We start from the raw sequence: 19584 nt of genomic DNA, 5'->3' as shown, positions 1-19584 counted from the left end.
GTCTCTAGCTGCTATGTATCTGTATCAGAAGATAGCCTAGTCGGCCATCAGTGGAAAGAGAGGCCCATTGGTCTTGCAAACTTTATATGCCTCAATACAGAGGAACGCCAGGGCCAAGAAGTGGGAGTGGGTGGGTAGGGGAGTGTTGGGGGGAAGGTCTGGGGGACTTTTGGGATAGTATTGGAAATGTAAATGAAGAAAATATCTAATAAAAAATTAAAAAAAATAATGTGAAATCAGGACATTATTTTTTGTCAGAGGTGCTATTTTTTTCTTTTTAAAAATTTTACCTTGCAAGTTTTTGTGTATATATTCTGTCTTCCAGTTTTTTATTTTTATGAGATTGTATATGCAAATATTTGTGTCTCTGTACTCATATGTATTATGCATTTCTTATGCCTTTTCTTTGTTTTGTGGCTTTCTCATATTCTAATATGTTTTGTTTTAACTACTTTTTCTTATTGTATTATTATTATTTAGTTACCTGTTTGCTTTCTTTGTTTTGTTATTTATTTATTTATTTATTTATTTATTTTTATTACACTCCAGATTTTATTTACCCACCCACCCACCCTCTGACTGTCCCACATCCCATACTGCCTCCTTACCTCCTGTCCCCACAAGGATGTCTCCAACCCCCACCCAACCAGACCTCCCCATTCCCTGGGGCCTCCAGTCTCTCGAGGGTTGGTTGCATCTTCTTCAACTGAACCCAGGCCCAATGGTCCTCTGTTGTATATGTGTTGGGGGCCTCATACCAGTTGGTGTATGCTGCCTGGTTGGTGGTCCAGTGTTTGAGAGATCTCGGAGATCCAGGTCAATTAAGACTGCTGGTCCTCCTACAGGGTTGCCCTCCTCCTCAGCTTCTTCCAGCTTTTCCCTAATTCCTCCATAGGGGTCAGCAGCTTCTGTCCATTGGTTGGGTATAAATATCTGCATTTGACTCTCTCAGATGCTTGTTGAGTCTTTCGGAGGGCAGTCATGATAGGTCCCTTTTTGTGAGTGCTCCATAGTCTCAGTAATAGTGTCAGGTTTGGGACCTCCCCTTGAACTTCAGCAAAGTGATTGGATAGAAAATTAACTCAAATAAATCAGTAGGCTTCCTTTATACAAATGATAAACAGGCTGAGAAAGAAATTAAGGAAACAACTCCCTTCACAATAGCCACAAATAATATAAAATATCTTGGGGTAACTCTAACTGAGCAAGTGAAAGACCTGTATGACAATAACTTCAAGCCTCACAAGAAAGAAATCAAAGATCTCAGAAAATGGAGAGATCTCCTGTGCTCATGGATTATTAGAATTAATATAGTAAAAATTGCCACCCAACAAACATCCTACAGATTCAATGCAATCCCCATCAAAATCCCAACACAATTCTTCAAAGACATGGAAAGAGCAATTCTCAAATTTTTCTGGAAAGGCAAAAAAAAAAAAAAAAAAAAAAAAAAAAAAAAAAAAAACCAGCCAGAATAGCGAAAACTATTCTTAACAATAAAAGAATGGCTGGGGGAATCACCATCCCTGACCTCAAGCTTTACTACAGAGCAAAAGTGATAAAAACCTGCTTGGTTTTGGTACAGAGACAGACACATTGATTAATGAAATAGAATTGAAGACTGAGATAATAAAACCACACACTTACAGACAATTGAGCTTTGACATAGAAGCCAAAAATAGACAATGGAATAAAGAAAGCATCTTCAATAAATGGTGCTGGTCTAACCAGATGTCTGTCTGTAGAAAAATGAAATTAGACCTATATTTGTCAGTTTGCTCAAAGCTCCAGTCCAAGTGGATCAAGGACCTCAATATAAAACTAGATACACTGAATCTAATAGAAGAAAAAAAATGGAAAAGAGACTTGAACTCATATTGGCACAGGGGGAAATTCCTAAACAGAATTCCAATGGCTCGTTCTAAGACCTGTTTGTTGTCTTTTTTCTTTTTTTTTTTAATTAAATGTTTTCTTCATTTACATTTCAAATGCTATCCCCTTTCCTAGTTTCCTCTCTGAAAATCCCCTATACTTTCTCCCCTGCCCCTGCTCCCCAACCCACCCACTCCCACTTCCTGGCTCTGGCATTCTCCTGTACTGGGTCATGATCTTCGCAAGACCAAGGGCCTCTCCTCCCATTGATGGCTGACTAGGCCATCCTCTGCCACATATGCAGCTAGAGACAATATGAACTAACCTGTTTGCTTTCTAACAAGAGAGAGATCTAGGTCCAAATGGGAGGAGAGGTGGGGAAAGCCTAAGAGGCATAGGAAGAAAGAAAACTGTGATCAGAATATATTGGATGAAAAAAATTATTTTTAACAAAAGAAAAAAAACAAAATAAAATAGAATAAAAAGACAAAAAGAAACAGGAAATAAAAGCTATTTAAAAACTGTTACACTGATAGCTATTCAATCCCATGCCAGCCTTCTCACTGGTCAAGATTTCTGACTTCCTAAAGCAATGTGCATTAGTTACTTCTGCATAACTCTGACCAAGTTATCTGTTGTAAACAATGTAAGGGAAGAGTTGTTTATTTAGCTCAAAGTTACTAAATAGCCAGCCCAGGACAAGAGCAACATAAAATCTCAACATCCAGAAATCAGATAGAGGAGCACTTCACATTCAGATGGACAGGAATCAGAAGAGAGTCATAAGAGAGTGGCCACAGTCAGAATCAGTCCCCAAAGATATGGCTCCCAACAGACCCATATTTCACAACCCACCTCTCCCCAAATTCTATTCAGATTTTGAATCCATCCATGGTCCTTATATACATGGAAACACTACCGTCACACCTTGATATTTCTTAATCATGCAAATGTTTCTTAATCCAGTTGAGATAATGATAAAGATGATGATAGCAGAGTTTTCCAAAACTATTCACAAGTTCACCAGACAGGAAGAAGCATCAATGCTTGGAGCTGTGCCCTAAACTAGGAAAAGTACTTGGGCCTTATCTTCCTCCAGAGAACTTGCTTCTTTTTTATTTTCCTAGAAATGTCTATGCCATCTGGCTTCCTACTTTTCTAATAGTCATCTGTTGACTGTCTGCATCCCTAGTTATTTTTCTATCTGCTTATTCTAACGCCTTTGTCACTTTTAATTGAACATGATGATAACAACAGTGAATTGAATCCAATGAAAACATTATTTCAAAAGTCTGACAAGCAATCAGCTTACTGTGCATCTTACTGACTCTCCCTGTACTTCATTTAGGAAAATGGGGACACATACAGGTCCTTTTTTGATATGGGAGAAAGCTAGGCAGAAGACAATGAGAGAATTATCTAGCATTGTACTTTTTATATTCTGATGTCACTGACTAGTTGACCCTTCTTACACCAAATTTCTACCCCTTATATTGTATCACATGTTCTTCTAGGACATAATTTCTTTAGCTATGAGCTGCAAATACACATGAAGTAACAGCATGGGAGAAATCACACCAGAAATTGGCAACATTACAATGTTTCTGAAGGTTCAGCTAACATTTTTTAAAAAATAAAGCATATGATGAATCTGAGACATAGCACCAGGCAATAGAGCCTTTGATGACTTCACTGCATGTCATCAAAGCAAGGTAGTATTAAATACATTTTGACTACAATTCTTAGGGAATTCTCAGTTTTAAAATGTGATGTTTGAGTTGATGACTGGAGGTTCTTAAAAGAAATGACTAAATACACTTAGATTTAGAATTAGAATACAATGCACAACAATTTATGAAGCGGCATTAAATTTTGGCCACTTTGTACTTTATACTATGTAAATCTTTATTCTCAGCATTATTACATAATAAAAATATCAATGTAGTTTGCAAAACATTGAACATGCTATCCTGTGGTATGAAATATCCAACAGATATTTAATTCTTTTTGCAAAAATACACAAATTTATTTTCTTATCACTATAAACTTTTCTTCAGTGGTTATTAGATGATAAAAATATATGTATGTCAAATATTGTTTACAAATAAATTTGTAATTTACTAACAATAAATATTTGATATTTGTATGTTTATTTTGCTGGATAATTTTTGTCAACTTAAAAATACAAACTAGAGTCCATTTCTATTCAGTTGAGGAACTTTGAGGAAAAAGCCTCCATTAGCTTGGGCTTTAGGCATTTTTGTGTGGCCTTTTTTGATTGTTTGTTGTTGTGGAAGAGCCAAACCCATTGTGGTATTTGTTAATCCTGTGATCCACCAGAAAAAAACAAGTTTCACAATTTTGAGCCATTTTGAAATAAGCTTCTAAATAAATACTGACCAGGATGCCCTTTTGTCAGGTCTATTCCCTGGAATTCCCAGTTGAGTGGCCACAAGACATATTTTGCAGGGGTTATTTAAAGAAAAATGCAAACATCACTGTATTTTCTCATGAGGCATTATTATTTTCCAAGAACTATAACTCCCAGCGTTCCAGAAAGTCCTTGGTGCTTGGGTTAGTGGGGCTTACAGGTTAACTATAGGTGCTACATGGTATCACCCCTGAGCAGGGATCCAGGGAAGTATTTTAAAAATAGCGAACTTGATCCTAGAAACAAGTCAGTAAGCAGCTTTCCTCCATGATTCCTCCCTCTGTTCTCTCCTGTTTGAGTTTATGGCCTGACCCCATTCTGTAGGGATATGAACCTATGGATCTAAATCTCCAGTCTGACAGGACAGGACAAGACAGGACAGGACAGGACAGGACAGGACAGGACAGGACAGGACAGGACAGGGCAGGGCAGGGCAGGGCAGGGCAGGGCAGGACAGGACAGGACAGGACAGGACAGGACAGGACAGGACAGGACAGGACAGGACAGGACAGGACAGGACAGGACAGGACACACAGGCTCAATTTAGAGGAGGCTGTAAAGGCTATTATAGTACTATAACTAGAAATAAAGGCACTTTGTCTACCTTTTTTTTTAATGTAACCTTGGCAGTTGACCATCATCTTTAAATCATATTTGAATTCTGTTTGAACAAGGACAGACTATTAATGTCACTTAAAGGATTACACAACAACATAATATTTAATTTTGTGCCCATGAGCAGTAGCCTAAGGTTGTGTGATCTGGTACCTTGTGTATGATAGGAGCAGAAATTGCTGGCACAGCTGGGTGGTGAGTTCAATATGTGGGAGCTTCAAGGTGAGGATGTTCCATCTTGATCACGATGCACTATGTCCTGGAAAACAAAGGTCCCAGAACATAAGAACATGGTCATGACCATCGCAGGATCAGGGCCAAGATAATGTGTCTTCAGGAGTTGGTCTCTCTATAAAAGGGAGAACCAAGATTTCTGACATTGACGACCATCTTTAGACCCACAGGGCAGGGCAGGGCAGGACAGGACAGGACCCTGGACCCCTCCTGATCTGCACCTCTATTGTCAACAGCAGAGGTGACCAAGAAATTAGTGTTTTAAGATTACCCTATTCCTTTATATTTTCTGTTTTTCTTTTTTAAAAAACAATATTTATTAGATGTTTTCTTCATTTACATTTCAAATGCTATCCTGAAAGTCCCCTATACCCTCCCCCAGCCCTGCTCCCCAACCCACCCACTCCCACTTCCTGGCCCTGGCATTCCCCTGTTCTGGGGCATCCTCCCAATGATGGCCAACTAGACCATCTTCTGCTACATATGCAGCTAGAGACACGAGCTCTGGGGGTACTGGTTAGTTCATATTGTTGTTCCTCCTATAGGGTTGCAGACCCCTTCAACTCCTTGGGTACTTTCTCTAGCTCCTCCATTGGGGGCCCTGTGTCCATCCAATAGATGACTGTGAGCATCCATTTCTGTATTTGCCAGGCACTGGCATAGCCTCACAAGAGATAGCTATATCAGGGTTCTGTCAGTTTCTTCAGAACACCGTTATCACCAGGGATATTAATTTCAAGATAATATATAAACATATACTCTCATGTGCCTGTTATAAGGTTTGAGTATTTTCTGTTCAATTCTTGCACAGCTTAGACAAAGGACTCAGATTCTCTCATATGTAGTTGTCTTTACTCTGTAGTTTTTCTTGGGGACTTCTCCTGAGATTTCATCTCCTTTTGTGTCATGATCATGTATTGATATACAGATGACTGTAAGAGCTTTATCCTCTAATTTATTCTCCTTATTCTTTCAATATAATTTATTAATCAACTATTTTCAATTTAGTCATGTCAACAGCACCTCCTGTCCAGCTATGAATAGATCAATGTATAAATATTTTGTTCCAATATAACTTTTTTAACAATATTTTTATCTTGAGGAATTGGTAATTTCCCTTTCCCATTAGATGGATATTTATTTGGTGACTGAGATGAAAACGAACAGATTCTTATAGACTACAAAATACATCTAGAGTTCTCCAAATGCCAGAGACTTGCCTGTTTATAAGGTTTTGGTCAACCTTCATATAACAGGGCTTGTGTTTGGAAGAATCCTATCTAGATGAAAGAACTGGGTGTGTTGTTCTCTGTTTTTCCACTAAAAAAGAAAGAATTAGAGATAAAAATGACAATATCACAAACTGAATGCTGGGCACATGTAACGACTATTCTACTCTTGACATAACTGTCAAATGGTTTTAGTGGTTTATGGTCAACTTTTATCTGTGGGTGAGAAGTGACAGCCACAAACCCATTTCCTACTGCTGCAAGAGAAGAGGGATGGTTCTAGAGAAAATCCTTGGGTCTCTGAAAGGAAAAAGTTTATGAACAGAGGGTAGGTGATATTGTAGCCCTGTGTCTCTACTGCTAGCACAGAGGTACATGGCAGAATACTCTAGGCCTGCAGAGCCAATGTAGAGAGAGCAGAAAGAATTGTTAGGCCGACTGGATTGGAACTTCTCAAAAGTGTCAGCTTCCCTGTTCAAAATCTTATCATAGTAGAAAAGAAGAAGCTTTGGTGCTTGGTTTGGCTTCTTTTGGTACCAGTACATGGTATCATGATTCATAGTCTGAGAACAGATCAAATTCACTGGTTTTCCAACTCTTGCAAGCTTGTATCTTGGGTTCTGCTTAACCGTAGTATCCACAAAAGCTGCAAAGAAAAGCATTAAGTGAGTTAAAGCAGAGGTCAAATTGACACCAAAAAAACGTAGGGCATAGAACAAAGAACATGACAGCCTTATTCAATGATTTCTTTTTTGCTCAGAACTCACTGGCTGCAAGAAGACAGAAGATCACACAGCAAAGAAGTCTAGGATCCATGGATGGTCCAGAACAGGAAAGGAATATTTGTCTTTTCAAGGCCTTACCCTACTTCTGGTTCTTGAGAAGTGGAAGTTCTGAAAGTCGCTGGTCCCTTATAGGAAGACTTGCCTCTGACCTCACTGCAGGAGAGTCACTGCTCATTGCAATACTGTACTCAACTTCCTTACTGGCAGAGAAATCTGGGCTCAGCTACACCAGGTACAAAGCAGAAACTTACCTTAGGTATCACTGCTTCTCAGAGACATGATATCCCTGTTTTGTTGCTCCTGCATCTGCCTTGCATCCATCTAGAACTTCCCATCCTATTCCTAATTTCTCACAAGGCAGCTCAGAGTTCCTTCAGTCATATGTCCTATACTCCCAATTGTATCCAGATATGCACAGACTTTCTAAGAACTATGGCAAAAACAGGCGAAAGTTTTTAAATTTGGTCTAGATGTGCCAGTGAGTGTTGGGAATTCCTAGGAAATGCATTCATAGTTATCGTAGGTCACACCTGCAAGGTATTAAGATATGTTCCACATCATGGATTATTGATCAAAAGCAAGATACAAAGTCTAAGGATAGTATGAGAAAACAAGGCACCATTACCTCATCTTCTTCATCCCACAGAGAACTCTGCTTTACTTATAGTTCTTCTGGCCTCCAGTACCTAGCTACATTCCAGGGCTATATTCTTTCAAGATTCACATGGAATTTCCTCTATGTGGTTAAACATATAAATCCTGTACATCATGGGCAAGAAATGGCCAGTTGTTTAAAGGAAATGTCTTTTACTTATTCATATTGAATTCCAATTGTGGCTTTTTAAATCATGGAGAATTGAATGACCAGAAAACTCTCATCTCTACTTGATCCAAAAAGCTGCCTTTTGTCCTAGCTCTCTCTGCCATTTAACTGTCTAATAATATCTATATTTGTAACAGTGAGACATTTTTTAACTTAATCAAATAAAAACTGGTAAATGGAGCATGCTTGAAAGTTCGAGAAATTCGTTGTATACCCTGCTGACTGTAGTGAATCATACTATTGCTTGAAAACTGGCAAGAACACAGGTCTTAAATATTCTCACACAAAGATGAAAGGAAGAAATGTTTACTAAATGATGAGTATGTTATTTAGCTTTAAGTAGTAGCCATATCTGAAGTGCACATTCATCAAAGCATTTCCTGGAAACTAAGCATTTCATTGTTATCTGCCAATCATAACTCAAAATGTTTAGAAAATTGAATAAATTAAATAAGAAAAACAAGATGTCTGAGTTTTCAGGACCATAAAGGAAACAGTGTTCTGTCCATGATAAGAGGTAATATCGAGTGTTCATATTCTCAAATGTCAAAATACTTCACAAAACTCTCACTGCCTATGCTTTGGAGTCAAACAATTCATCCACTGAAAACCTAGTTTTCTTGCTAGTTGCTATTTCAGCTGTACTTGTGAGACTAAAAAGTTGAAGAATAAATGGACAGCTTGCTATGTGTTATGGTTATGAATTACATCGTAAAACAGAAGAAAGAACAGTCTGCATGTGTCCCCACCTGGAATTTTAAGTGAAAACTATGTGCATTATATGACTATTTGAAAAACCAATCTTCTTTTGTGCTTATTATTCTAAAGAAGGAAATGGGCAAGTTAGAGGTAAGAAATGTATTCATAGTATTGTGACAAAATTGAATATTACCACTTATATATAGCAAAATAGAATGCAGATTGTCTAAAATTTCAAACCTTTACAATTAGAATAAGAAAATAAAATTTGAAACATTTAAGAAAATTGAAATCCTAGGTTGCTATCCATTTATCTAAAGAATAGGAAATGAATTTGATGATTATTTGAAGTACTAAAACCAATCAGACTAGGATAAATGCAAATTATTTTAATGCATTTCAGGTCTGTTTACAAAATATGGCTAACAGGGAATATCTGAATCTAAACACTTACAAAGAACAACTGGATCTATATTAATGTCTCTTTATTTATAAGCCTCACAAATAATTTCACAGTCAAATTTCTGCAACTTAAAATGGTTTGAGTTGATATATATTCTGTAAGTATCATGTTTCAGATATTAAACAATCAAACCTTATCTAGGTAGGAAATTAGCTTTAATCTGAGAAAGAATGTGGCTAATCCACTCAACCATGGGACTTTTTTAAAGGTGTAGGGCAACTTATACAAACTATACTAATATAACTGTTTGGTGTGCCCTGCTGACCCTGTTTCTGTCCTCATCACTAATAAGCCTACAAACTAGGCATGAATAAACTAGGTTTACATGTTTTTACTTCCATCAGGGAGTGTTCTCAATGTTATTATGAGAAAAGACAAGAAGATGTAGGCTGACACTCAAGTCACAAACATTACAGACCAGCAAATTGGGCAGAATTCTGCAGTTACCCCAAGATAGTATATACTCAAAAACTTAAAATAAGATAACAAATGCACATTTTGACTCTAGCATAGCAAACTGAGGATGTCTCTCAAAAGTCAAATATTACAATCAGGATTATCAGGGTAGCTATGTCTTATGGGCTCTCATTCTAAGAGCTAACAGTATCTACACTTTCCTCTGGTTACAATACTCTTCCCCTTTATTTCTGCAAGTCTTTCTGTGTCATCTTCTTGCTGTCCTCACTTCAGAGGCCCAGTCCTTGTTGAATTCTTCTCTGAGCAACTTATTTATAGTTTCAAGACTCAAACAACCCTGGTCCCGCCTTACCTATGGTTTGTCTCCCTTTGCTCTACAGCAGGTATCATCTCTAAACATGTTATTTACTTCATTCATTCCAGCTAATTCTCTTTTTTGCATTTCCTATACAATACAATATTCTCATCAGTAAGACATGAAACCTTGCCTTCTTTTTCATTTTATTGATGTGCACTAATTAAAAACAATGATTGTGAATTTTTGGAGAGGAAGTGATGTTATAATTGAATTTTTATTTATTAATTTTACATCCTGCTCACTGCCCCTTCTCCCAGTCACCCCTTTCTCCAATTATTTCCCCACCCCCTCTCTTCTTATCCAGTGGGTTAGTGGAACACCCGCCCCACCACCCACCAAGGAATCCCTCAACCCTGGCACATCAAGTCTCTACAGGACTAGGCATTTCCTTTCCCACTGAGGTAAGACTGGGCGGCCCAGCTAGAAAAATATATCTCACAGATAAGCAACAGTTTTGGAGGCAACTCAAGTTCCAGTTGTTCAGGACCCATAGGAAGACCAAATTGCACATCTGCTACATATGTGCAGGGTAGGAGGAGTTAGGTCTATCCTGTGCATGCTCTTTGGTTGGTGGTTCAGTCTCTGAAAGTCCCAAGGAACCAGGTTAGTTGACCCTGTTGGTCTTTCTGTGGAGTTCCTATAGCCTTCAGGGCCACAATCCATCCCCCAGCTTTTCCATAAAAGTCCCCAAGCTCCCCCTATTGTTTGACTGTGTGTCTCTACATCCTCTCAGAAGAAAGCCATGATAGACTCCTATCTGAAAGCATAACAGAGTATCATTAATAGTGTCAGGAATGGCTGCTTGTCAATGAGATGGGTCTCAAGTTTGGGTTGATATTGGTTGGCCATTTCCTCAGTCTCTGATGCATCCCCTTTCCCTGCGTTTCTTGTAGACAGTATAAAATTGGGGTTGAAAGTTTCGTGGGTGCCTATTGTTCCACTGGGGTTCTTATCTGGTTCCAGGAGGTGACCTTTTCAGGTTCCATATCATCAATGATATGAATCACAGTTATAGTCACCCCCATTGATTCTTGACTGCCTCCCCTAATCCAGGTCTCTATAAACCTCTCTTAGGTCATCCAGATTCCCCCTACCTTCCCACCCCAGTCAGTTATGTATTGCCATTCATTCACATGATCATCTGGCCATCGATCCTGTACCTGCCCATACATGATCATGAACCTCCCCCATTTTCCTCCCCATGCCCTCTTCCACCCAGTTCCCTCCTTCCATTTGTCTCCTATGACTATTTTATTCCCCCTTCTAAGTGAGATTCAGGCATATTCACCTGGGCCTTCCTTTGTCTTTAGCTTCTTTGGGTCTGTGGAATATAGCATGGGTATCCTATATTTTATGGCTAATATCTACTTATAAGTGAGTACATATGATGCATGTACTTGTAGGTCTGGGTTACTTCACTCAGGATGATATTCTCAAGTTTGATCAATTTGCCTGATGTCTGTTTTTAATAGCTGAATAATATTCCATTGCTTAGATGTACCACATTTTTTTATCCATTCTTCAATTTAGAGACATCTAGGTTGTTTCCAGTTTTATCTTGCAAATAAAGCTGCTATGGTCATAGTTGATCAAGTATCTTTGTGGAATGGTGAAGCATCTTTTGGATATATGTCCAAGAGTGGTATAGCTGGGTCTTGAGGTAGAACTATTGCCAGTTTTCTGAGAAACCACCAGATTGATTTCCAAAGTGGTTGTACAAGTTTGCAATCCCACTAGAACTGAAGGAAAGTTTCTTTACTCCACATCATCTCCTGAATGTGATATCTCTTGAGTTTTGTTTTGTTTTCTTTTGTTTTGTTTATCGTAGTCATTCTGACCAGTGTAAGATTTGGAATCTCAAAAGTTGTTTTGATTTGCATTTCCCTGATGACTAAGAACATTGAACACTTCTTTAAGTACTTCTTGGCCACTTGAGATTCCTTTGTTAAGAATTCTCTTTAGCTCTGTACACCAATTTTTAATTGGGTTATTTGGCTTGTTGGTGTCTAACTTCTTGAGTTCATTATAAATTTTGGATATTATCTTCCTGTCAGATGGAGGGTTAGTGAAGATCTGTTGGGAACAAAATAAAGGTGGGGGGTCCTGGGGGAATCCCGGGGAGAAGTTAGATAGGAAAAAGATGCCCACACCCCACCAGAGTTTCCCTCGTCTCTGGTCAGTCAGGTGTGGGAGGGCTGCTATCTACCCTATCCACTCATCCCTGGATGGGCATTCCTTTATCCCACTCTTCAGGGGGTGGCCAAGGGGCAACCCTGCCTGGGGACTCCCCCCCTCCCCCCAGAGCTATTTTGCTAAAGCCACCAGGGTTGTGGGAGAGAGGGAATGGGGGAAGAAGTTCCCAACACTGACCAGATGGCCCAGCAGAACTTGAAGGGCAGAGACTCTCTATGGTTTAAGAGCTTTGTTATAGAAATGCAGGGGAAAGAGAGGAGAGAGAGAGAGAGAGAGAGAGAGAGAGAGAGAGAGAGAGAGAGAGAGAGAGAGAGTAGGGGAGGAGAGGAGAGGAGAGGACAAAGAAAAAGGAGAGAGGAGAGAAGACAAAGAGAAAGGGAAGAGGAGAAAGAAGTGTGAGAAGTGAGAGGAAAAAGGAGTGAGAGAGAGAGGTTGGGGCTGAGCACCCCTTTTTATGGTCTTCACAGTTGCTAGGTAACTAGGGAGGAGTTTAGCCTGAAGGTCAGAAGCTTGGGTCATTGCTTGCGTGACTACTGACCATGCTTCTCTTGTGGGGGCTGTGGGAGGTGGTATCTTAGGCAGGGGCCGAAGTTCCAGGAGCATGAGGGAATGCCTACTGTGTCATGTAGGTTAATTATGACCATTGGGGTTCAGACCTCAGCTTGACTGGATACCAGCCTGCAATTCCCCACAAAGATCCTTTCCCAATCTGTAGGCTTCTCTTTGTCCTATTAACAATATTCTCTGCATTGCAGTTACTTTATGATGTCCCATTTATCAAATTTTTATCTTAGAGCCTGAGCCATTGGTGTTCTGTTCATGATGTTGTCTCCTATACCAATGAGTTCAAGGCTATTTCCTACTTTCTGTTCTATTCAAATTAGTGTATCCAATTTTATGTTGAGGTCTTTGATCCACTCGGACTTGAGTTTTGTGCCAGGTGATAGATAGGAGTCTATTTGCATTTTTCTACATTTAGACAATTGGTTACACTAGCACCATTTATTGTAGATGTTTTCTTTTTTCCATTGTATAGAAATACAGTTGAATCTTGACAGATGATTTGAGCTTTCTGTGTGTGTGTGGGGGGGGGCATGTAATGAATATAGGAGATGAGAACAAAAGAGCCTCACACCCATTTTAGCTCGTTACAGTTTGAGAAGGATGTTAAATAAAAAAGGTGAAGAGTAGATTTGCAATCTAGGATTGCAGTTTAGTCTCGTCTCAGCTGATAGGGTATACTAGATTCCCTCTGTCTGCTTTCTCCTTTGTATCGAGTGGTTCTTTATCTAACCTCCTTACTTGTGCTGACTATAGCACATGTCCTTGTATTTCTAGTACTGAACACAAGAAGAGCATCCAGGTCAGCACCAGGTCCCACGCAGCCCACAGACTTCCAATATGCAAGTATTAGGGTGAGATGGCCACAGTACTTCATTCAGTGTGCTCCATATTTCATAGACCTCTGTCTTTTGTTCTCTGGTTTACAGTAAAAGTCTTAGCAATTCTATCTTTTTATAATCCCTTGTTTTATTTTGTTTTTACAAAAGCTACTTTAAGGGAAAGATTAACTCTAATCTCCCTGTTAATCTGCCTTGGTAAGAAGTAAAAGTGCCTAGGAGAGAAGACCAAGGTGTGGACGCTTTGCCCCTTCTTAGAAATGGGAGCAGAACGCCCATGGAGGGAGTTGCAGAGACGAAGTTTGGAGCTGAGACGAAGGGGTGGACCGTCTAGAGACTGCCATATCCGGGGATCCATCCCTTAATCAGCCTCCAAACACTGACACTATTGCATACACTAGCAGGATTTTGCTGAAAGGACCCTGATATAGCTGTCTCCTGTGAGGCTGTGCTGGGGCCTGGCAAACACAGAAGTGGATGCTCACAGTCAGCTATTGGATGGAACACAGGGCCCCCAATGGAGGAGCTAGAGAAAGTACCCAAAGAGCTGAGGGGATCTGCAACCCTATAGGTGGAACAACAATATGAACTAACCAGTGCACTCCCCAACTCCCCCCCCCCCCGCCCCCAGCTCGTGTCTCTAGCTGCATATGTATCAGAATATGGCCTAGCTGACCGTCAGTGGAACGTATCAGAATATGGCCTAGCTGACCGTCAGTGGAAAGAGAGGCCCATTGGTCGTGCAGACTTTATATGCCTCAGTGCAGGGAAACGCCAGAGCCGGGAAGTGGGAGTGGGTGTGGGGGGGATGGGGAGGGAGGGTGGGGGGGACTTTTGGGATAGCACTGGAGATGTGAATGAAGAAAGTACCTAATTAAAAAAAAAAAAGAAGAAGTAAAAGTGCCTGCCAGAGCAATATTGAGTTTCTTGTTTGATTTCCCCAAGGATTCCAATGATTACAGATTCCTTTTGATGAGCTTCTAAGCATGTAAATTTCTGTCTTTTCAAAGATTTATTTTTAATTTTAGGTGTGCGTGTGTGTGTGTGTGTGTGTGTGTGTGTGTGTGTGTGTGTGTGTGCTCTTTCATGTGTGTGTCAAATGTGTGAGTACCTGCCGAGGCCATAAAATGGCCTCAGAATCACAGGAGTTGAAATGACAGGTGGTCATAAAGAGCAGGAAAAGATGCCTGGAACCAAGCTCGGGTCCTCTGAATGAGTGATACATGATGAGCCAGCTTCCCAGTCCCATGAGATTGTGATTTTCCTTCTACACAGTAACATAAAATTTCATTTCAGAAACATGTGAAGCACAGCAGGAAGTTTCAATTTCTCTCTGCTAATTTATCCTTTTTATCTTTCACCCAAAGGCCTGATCAAACATTCAATCTTCTAACTTCATTTCTGGTTTTTCAGCTGTAACACTTTTTGTTCACAAAGAATGGGGCCATTTTGTGGCTCTGAGATTCATGTGAGAAATGTAATTCTAGAGCTTTTTTTGTGGCATCTCTTTAAATGGTCCTTAAACTTCCAATTCCCTCCGTGATGCTCACATCTGGAGTAGATAGATGTAGTTTATTAGGATTTTAGCTTTTCCTATATTTCTTTTCCTAGATTTCTGTTTACCAATTACCTCCTTTTAAAAGGTATAATTGTTTTTCTTTTTAGATTCAATGTATACAGTATTACCTTTACATTTAAATTTGGTGGTAATAGTGCTTCAAGCTTAGGCAGAAAAATAAATAGACTAAGATAAGAATGATCATCTTTCTGCTCTTCCTCTCTTTGCTCTCATTCCCTACTTGGAAATGTATTAAATACTTTTCACCTTCCTTATGAAAGTGGCTACAAATTTCAACAAAGATATTTATTGACTTATTGATTTGTTCTTTTCTTTTAAATTATCTTTAATATTTTTTTACAGTTCAGTTGTTATTATCCTCCCTGTCTGACAACTCCCACACACAAAATTCCTCCTCCTTGATATCTAAGAGGATGTCCCCACCCGCCTCCACCCCACCAGGCCTCTCACTGAGGCCAGACTAGGCAATCCTCTGCTGTATATGTGTTGGGTTCTTCATGCCAGCAAGTATATGCTGCCTGGTTGGTGGCTTAGTGTGTGAGAGATCTTGGGGTTCCAGGTTAGTTGAGACTACTGGTCTTCCTATGGAGTAGCTCTCCTCCACAATTTCTTCAGCCTTTCCCTATTCAACCATAAGGGTTCCTGGCTTCTGTCCATTAAGTATCTGGTTCTGTCTCTTTCCACTGCTTATTGGGCCTCTTGGAGGGCAGCCATGCTAGGTTCCTGTCTGTAAGTATACCATAGCATCAGTAATAGTGTCAGGCCTTGGAGCATTCCCTTGAGATGGATCCCAATTTGAGCCAGTCACTGATCCTTTAAATAAGCTCATATTCCTTGTATTATTTTGCAGAGTATTTTATAAAGTACTCTCTTTTTACAGTTTATTTTGCTTATCTCTTCCAGTAAATAAGCTATTATACTTACCATCTTGGTTTTACATATATTGTAAAGTATAACTTATTCACCTGGGTGATTTTCATCTCCAAGGGCTTATGACCTCAGTCTGCTAACTAGGCCTAGTTCTAGAAGCTTCTAGCCTCTGTCCAATCTAATCTAAGCCTAGAATGTTTTCAGTCTCTGAGGTTTGTTGCCTAATAAGCTCACCCTTTCTCATTCTTTCTGAACTCTAGCTGGCTGGTTCAACTCAACTGTTTTGGATCAAACTCCTCTCCCAGATGACTTATTCAATGTGGATTTCTCTTGGCCTCTGAATTGCTCTGCTTGGCCTCAAACTAACTCTAGCAATCTTTTCTAATCTTCTAGCTTATTCTCATTCTCTTGCTTCTTCTGTCTTTCTCTGTGTCTGGTTTGTTTTCTCTTTAGTCTCTCTCTGTAAAACTCTCCTGGTAAAACTGCCTCCTTCTCCCTCTGTGTTGTTCTACTGTTCCTCTCTACTGCATAGCTCTACAGAAACTCTACTATATTTCAGTATTGTCTGTCTCTTCTCTAAATAGCCTTCCTTTCCCCTCTCATCTTGGGAAAGTTGGGAATATTCTGTTCTGCCAAATCTTTTTCTGATTTGTTACCTTTCTATCACTCAATTAGACATCACTTTCAGACATGGGTGCTTCTTCCTGAAACTCACTTTACCTTCATTGTTTGGAATTAAAGGCGAGTACTAAGGATGTTTCTATTTTCCAGCCAGAGTGTTTAAAGTTGTTTGCTAAGGGCTAAGCCACACTCTAACAAGAAACAGGTTCAAATACCATGTAAATATTTATATACATATACATAATATTTTAATATTATGTTTAATTTTAAATTAGTATTTTGAAGGTTTTTATAATTTTCAGATGCTTATGATGTACCTATACAGTTAACAAACTCAAAAATATATCAAATATTTTGACAAAAGAAATGTCTGTTGCTATGTATTGTAATGCTAAATTCTATATCCGAAGGAAGGTCTAGGTCTACAAGTGAATTCTCAATTACTGGCTTTGTTGTGAAAACCTTGTTAATTAATTTATATGTATTAGTTAAATAAAAATGGCTAGAGCCAATTACTGGAATACTAGAGATAGGTGGGGTTTTTGTTACCTGGTTGAGCATGAGAGAAGGAAGAAAACAAGGAGGAGAGAGGAGAAAACACCATAAGAGAAGAAGGGTCATGAGCATATCCAGGAAAAACAGCAAGTATTTGGGGATCAGCTGTGAGGAGGTAGCCATGTCAGCAGTTACACAAGTAGGCTAAAGGTTACCCCCTAGTAATTCTCAAAACCAAATAAATTAACCATAGCCTGGATCTTATTTATTTGTAAGTTAGTCAGGGATATGTTTACAATAGTTGTAGTACATATGCCTGGATCTGTTCTGATCAGATGTAGGAGGAAGCCTCAACTGGGCAAGGCACTGATATATGAGTATAGCAGAATAGCATTAGGAATCATTTCACTGAGTTTTGTTTTGCCAGTCATGTTTGGTATATCCTAGGTCTCTGGGCTATCTAGCCTCTGGTTCTTGCTGGACATCCAGACAGTGTCAGGCAAAAGCTACCTCTTGTAGCATGGAGTCTTGTTTTTTTTTAAGGAGAGGAGAAGAAAACTGGTGTCTAAGCTGTAGTGAAAAGCAACCAGGGATGATCATTCTTCCATACCTCCCAGCCTATTTAGTCTTCAGCTCACATATATGTATGAAAGGCCCACTGAATGACATATGTGCTTAATCATAGACTCACTTACCCTTATGAAAAATATATGAGGGATCCCATGAACAAGTTTTGTCTGCTCATCACCCACCACATACCTTTCTCTACATACCTTCCTACCACAAGACTTCTTAATGTAATACTCGTTACCATCTGTTGTTGCCTTGTCTAGGATAGAGAAGACATTAAACCCATATACTTCCTGTTGTGAGAAAACCTCACGATCACAGTTGAGAACAGCTTCTGGGAGGTGGACAGGAGAGGGGAAGCGTATGGTTTCTGCCTCAGCAGACTATGATTCTGTAGCTCTGTGTCTAAGCTGCTTGCACAAAGATACACCGCTGAGTCCTGGGGTTGCGTGCTCTGGATCTTCAGAGTTGAGTGCGACTGATTGGGCATCTGAGCTGAGAATCGTTCCTTGGGCATCCCTGAATCATCTATAGGAGCTTGATTTCGAAAGTAAGTCAGGAACTCCAGGCCCTGCACAATGGTCTGTCTGTACCAGAAAACAGCACTATGTCCTGAAATTGGCTCACACCACAGAGTTGCTTCTTGTCCCTTCCCTGTCACCTTGTGCCTAGGTGTTTGGATGACACCAGCATTTGTTGGTTCTAGAAAGAAACAGAATAGAGAATAAAGAATGTAATTGTAGCTATGACAAACAATGATCAAAAGCTGCAGCTTCTTTATTCCTGGAAGCTCACCTGCTCTCAAGAAGCAAAGAACCAGACAGAAAAGGAGCCTGGGGGCCATGGCAAGATGAGGCAGTGGCTTCACTCATAGAAACTCCACGTAAGCACGAGAAGCTCAGGCTGAAGTCTCTAGGAGCTCTGTGTCCCCCAGGGTGGTGTATGGGCTTGTGATGACACCACTGTCTCCGTCACTGCTCAAAGGATCACCTTTCAAAAGTGATCACTGTTCCTTTATAAGAAAAAAATAAAACCATGAAATAAGTAATTGTTCTGGTACAGGCATGGGTGGTTCATCCAAAGACTTAAAGTATCCCTACACATATTTATTTACCAAATCCTTTGTGCTTCAATGATTATCCCATCTCCCCACACTCCAAAACACACACATTCTACTTTTCCTGAAATATTACATATCAAATTACCTATTGGACACTTCTTTTAGTAGTAATTTTTACTTTTTCTTTGAATTTTTATATATGTGTTCAGTGTACTTTGGTCTTATCCACACCCACCAATAACTCTGATGTTAGAGCCCCGACTCACTCTTCTTCCTACTAGAATCATATCCTCCTTTAGTGTACTACTACTGTTGTTGTTATCTCAGTGAGTTAATCAAAACTTACCATCTGCAGAGGTTGGGGTTCGTCTACTGGAGCATAAGAGAATAACTTGGTTTCTGTTGTGTCAAGACAACAGAAAGAAACAAATACAGAAACTGAAGGGAGGGCCATCCAAGGACTGCCCCACCTGGGGATCCAACCTGTCTGCAGACACCAAACCCCAACACTGTTGCTGTTGCCAAGAGGCACTTGCTGACAGGAACCTGGTGTGGCTGCTCCTTGGGAGGTCTGGACAGCAACTGACCAGTGTAGATGTGGATGCTTGGAGCCAGCCGTCATACTGAGATCAGGAACCCCATGGGGGAGCTGCCAGAGGGACTGGAGCAGCAGAGGTAGATTGCAACCCCATAGGAAGAATAACATCAGCTGGCCGGACCACCCACTGCTTCCAGGGACTAGACCATCAACCAAGGAGTATACAGGGAGGGATCATGACTCCACATACATATGTAGTAGAGGATGGCCTTGCCTGACAGCAATGGAAGGGGAGGCCCTTGGTGCTGTGGAGGTTTGATGCCCCAGTGTAG

At 40.0% G+C, this 19584-nt stretch overlaps 2 gene segments (V, D, J or C) and 1 further gene; all 3 read right to left on the bottom strand.

Annotated features, from left to right (window-relative positions):
• Tcrb (T cell receptor beta chain) overlaps positions 1–19584 on the bottom strand; it is a 667076-nt gene that overhangs the window by 388083 nt on the left and 259409 nt on the right.
• On the bottom strand, positions 6733–7197 carry Trbv17 (T cell receptor beta, variable 17). The segment is given in 2 exon segments: positions 6733–7027; positions 7149–7197. Coding segments are annotated over 2 exon segments (344 nt in total).
• Positions 18059–18498, bottom strand: Trbv16 (T cell receptor beta, variable 16). The segment is given in 2 exon segments: positions 18059–18356; positions 18450–18498. Coding segments are annotated over 2 exon segments (347 nt in total).

This window comes from Mus musculus, chromosome 6 (assembly GCF_000001635.26).
Source record: "Mus musculus strain C57BL/6J chromosome 6, GRCm38.p6 C57BL/6J".
NCBI classification, from domain to species: Eukaryota; Metazoa; Chordata; class Mammalia; order Rodentia; family Muridae; genus Mus; species Mus musculus.
Note: the sequence above shows the minus strand (reverse complement) of the source record. Positions and strands in the feature narration are given on the sequence as shown.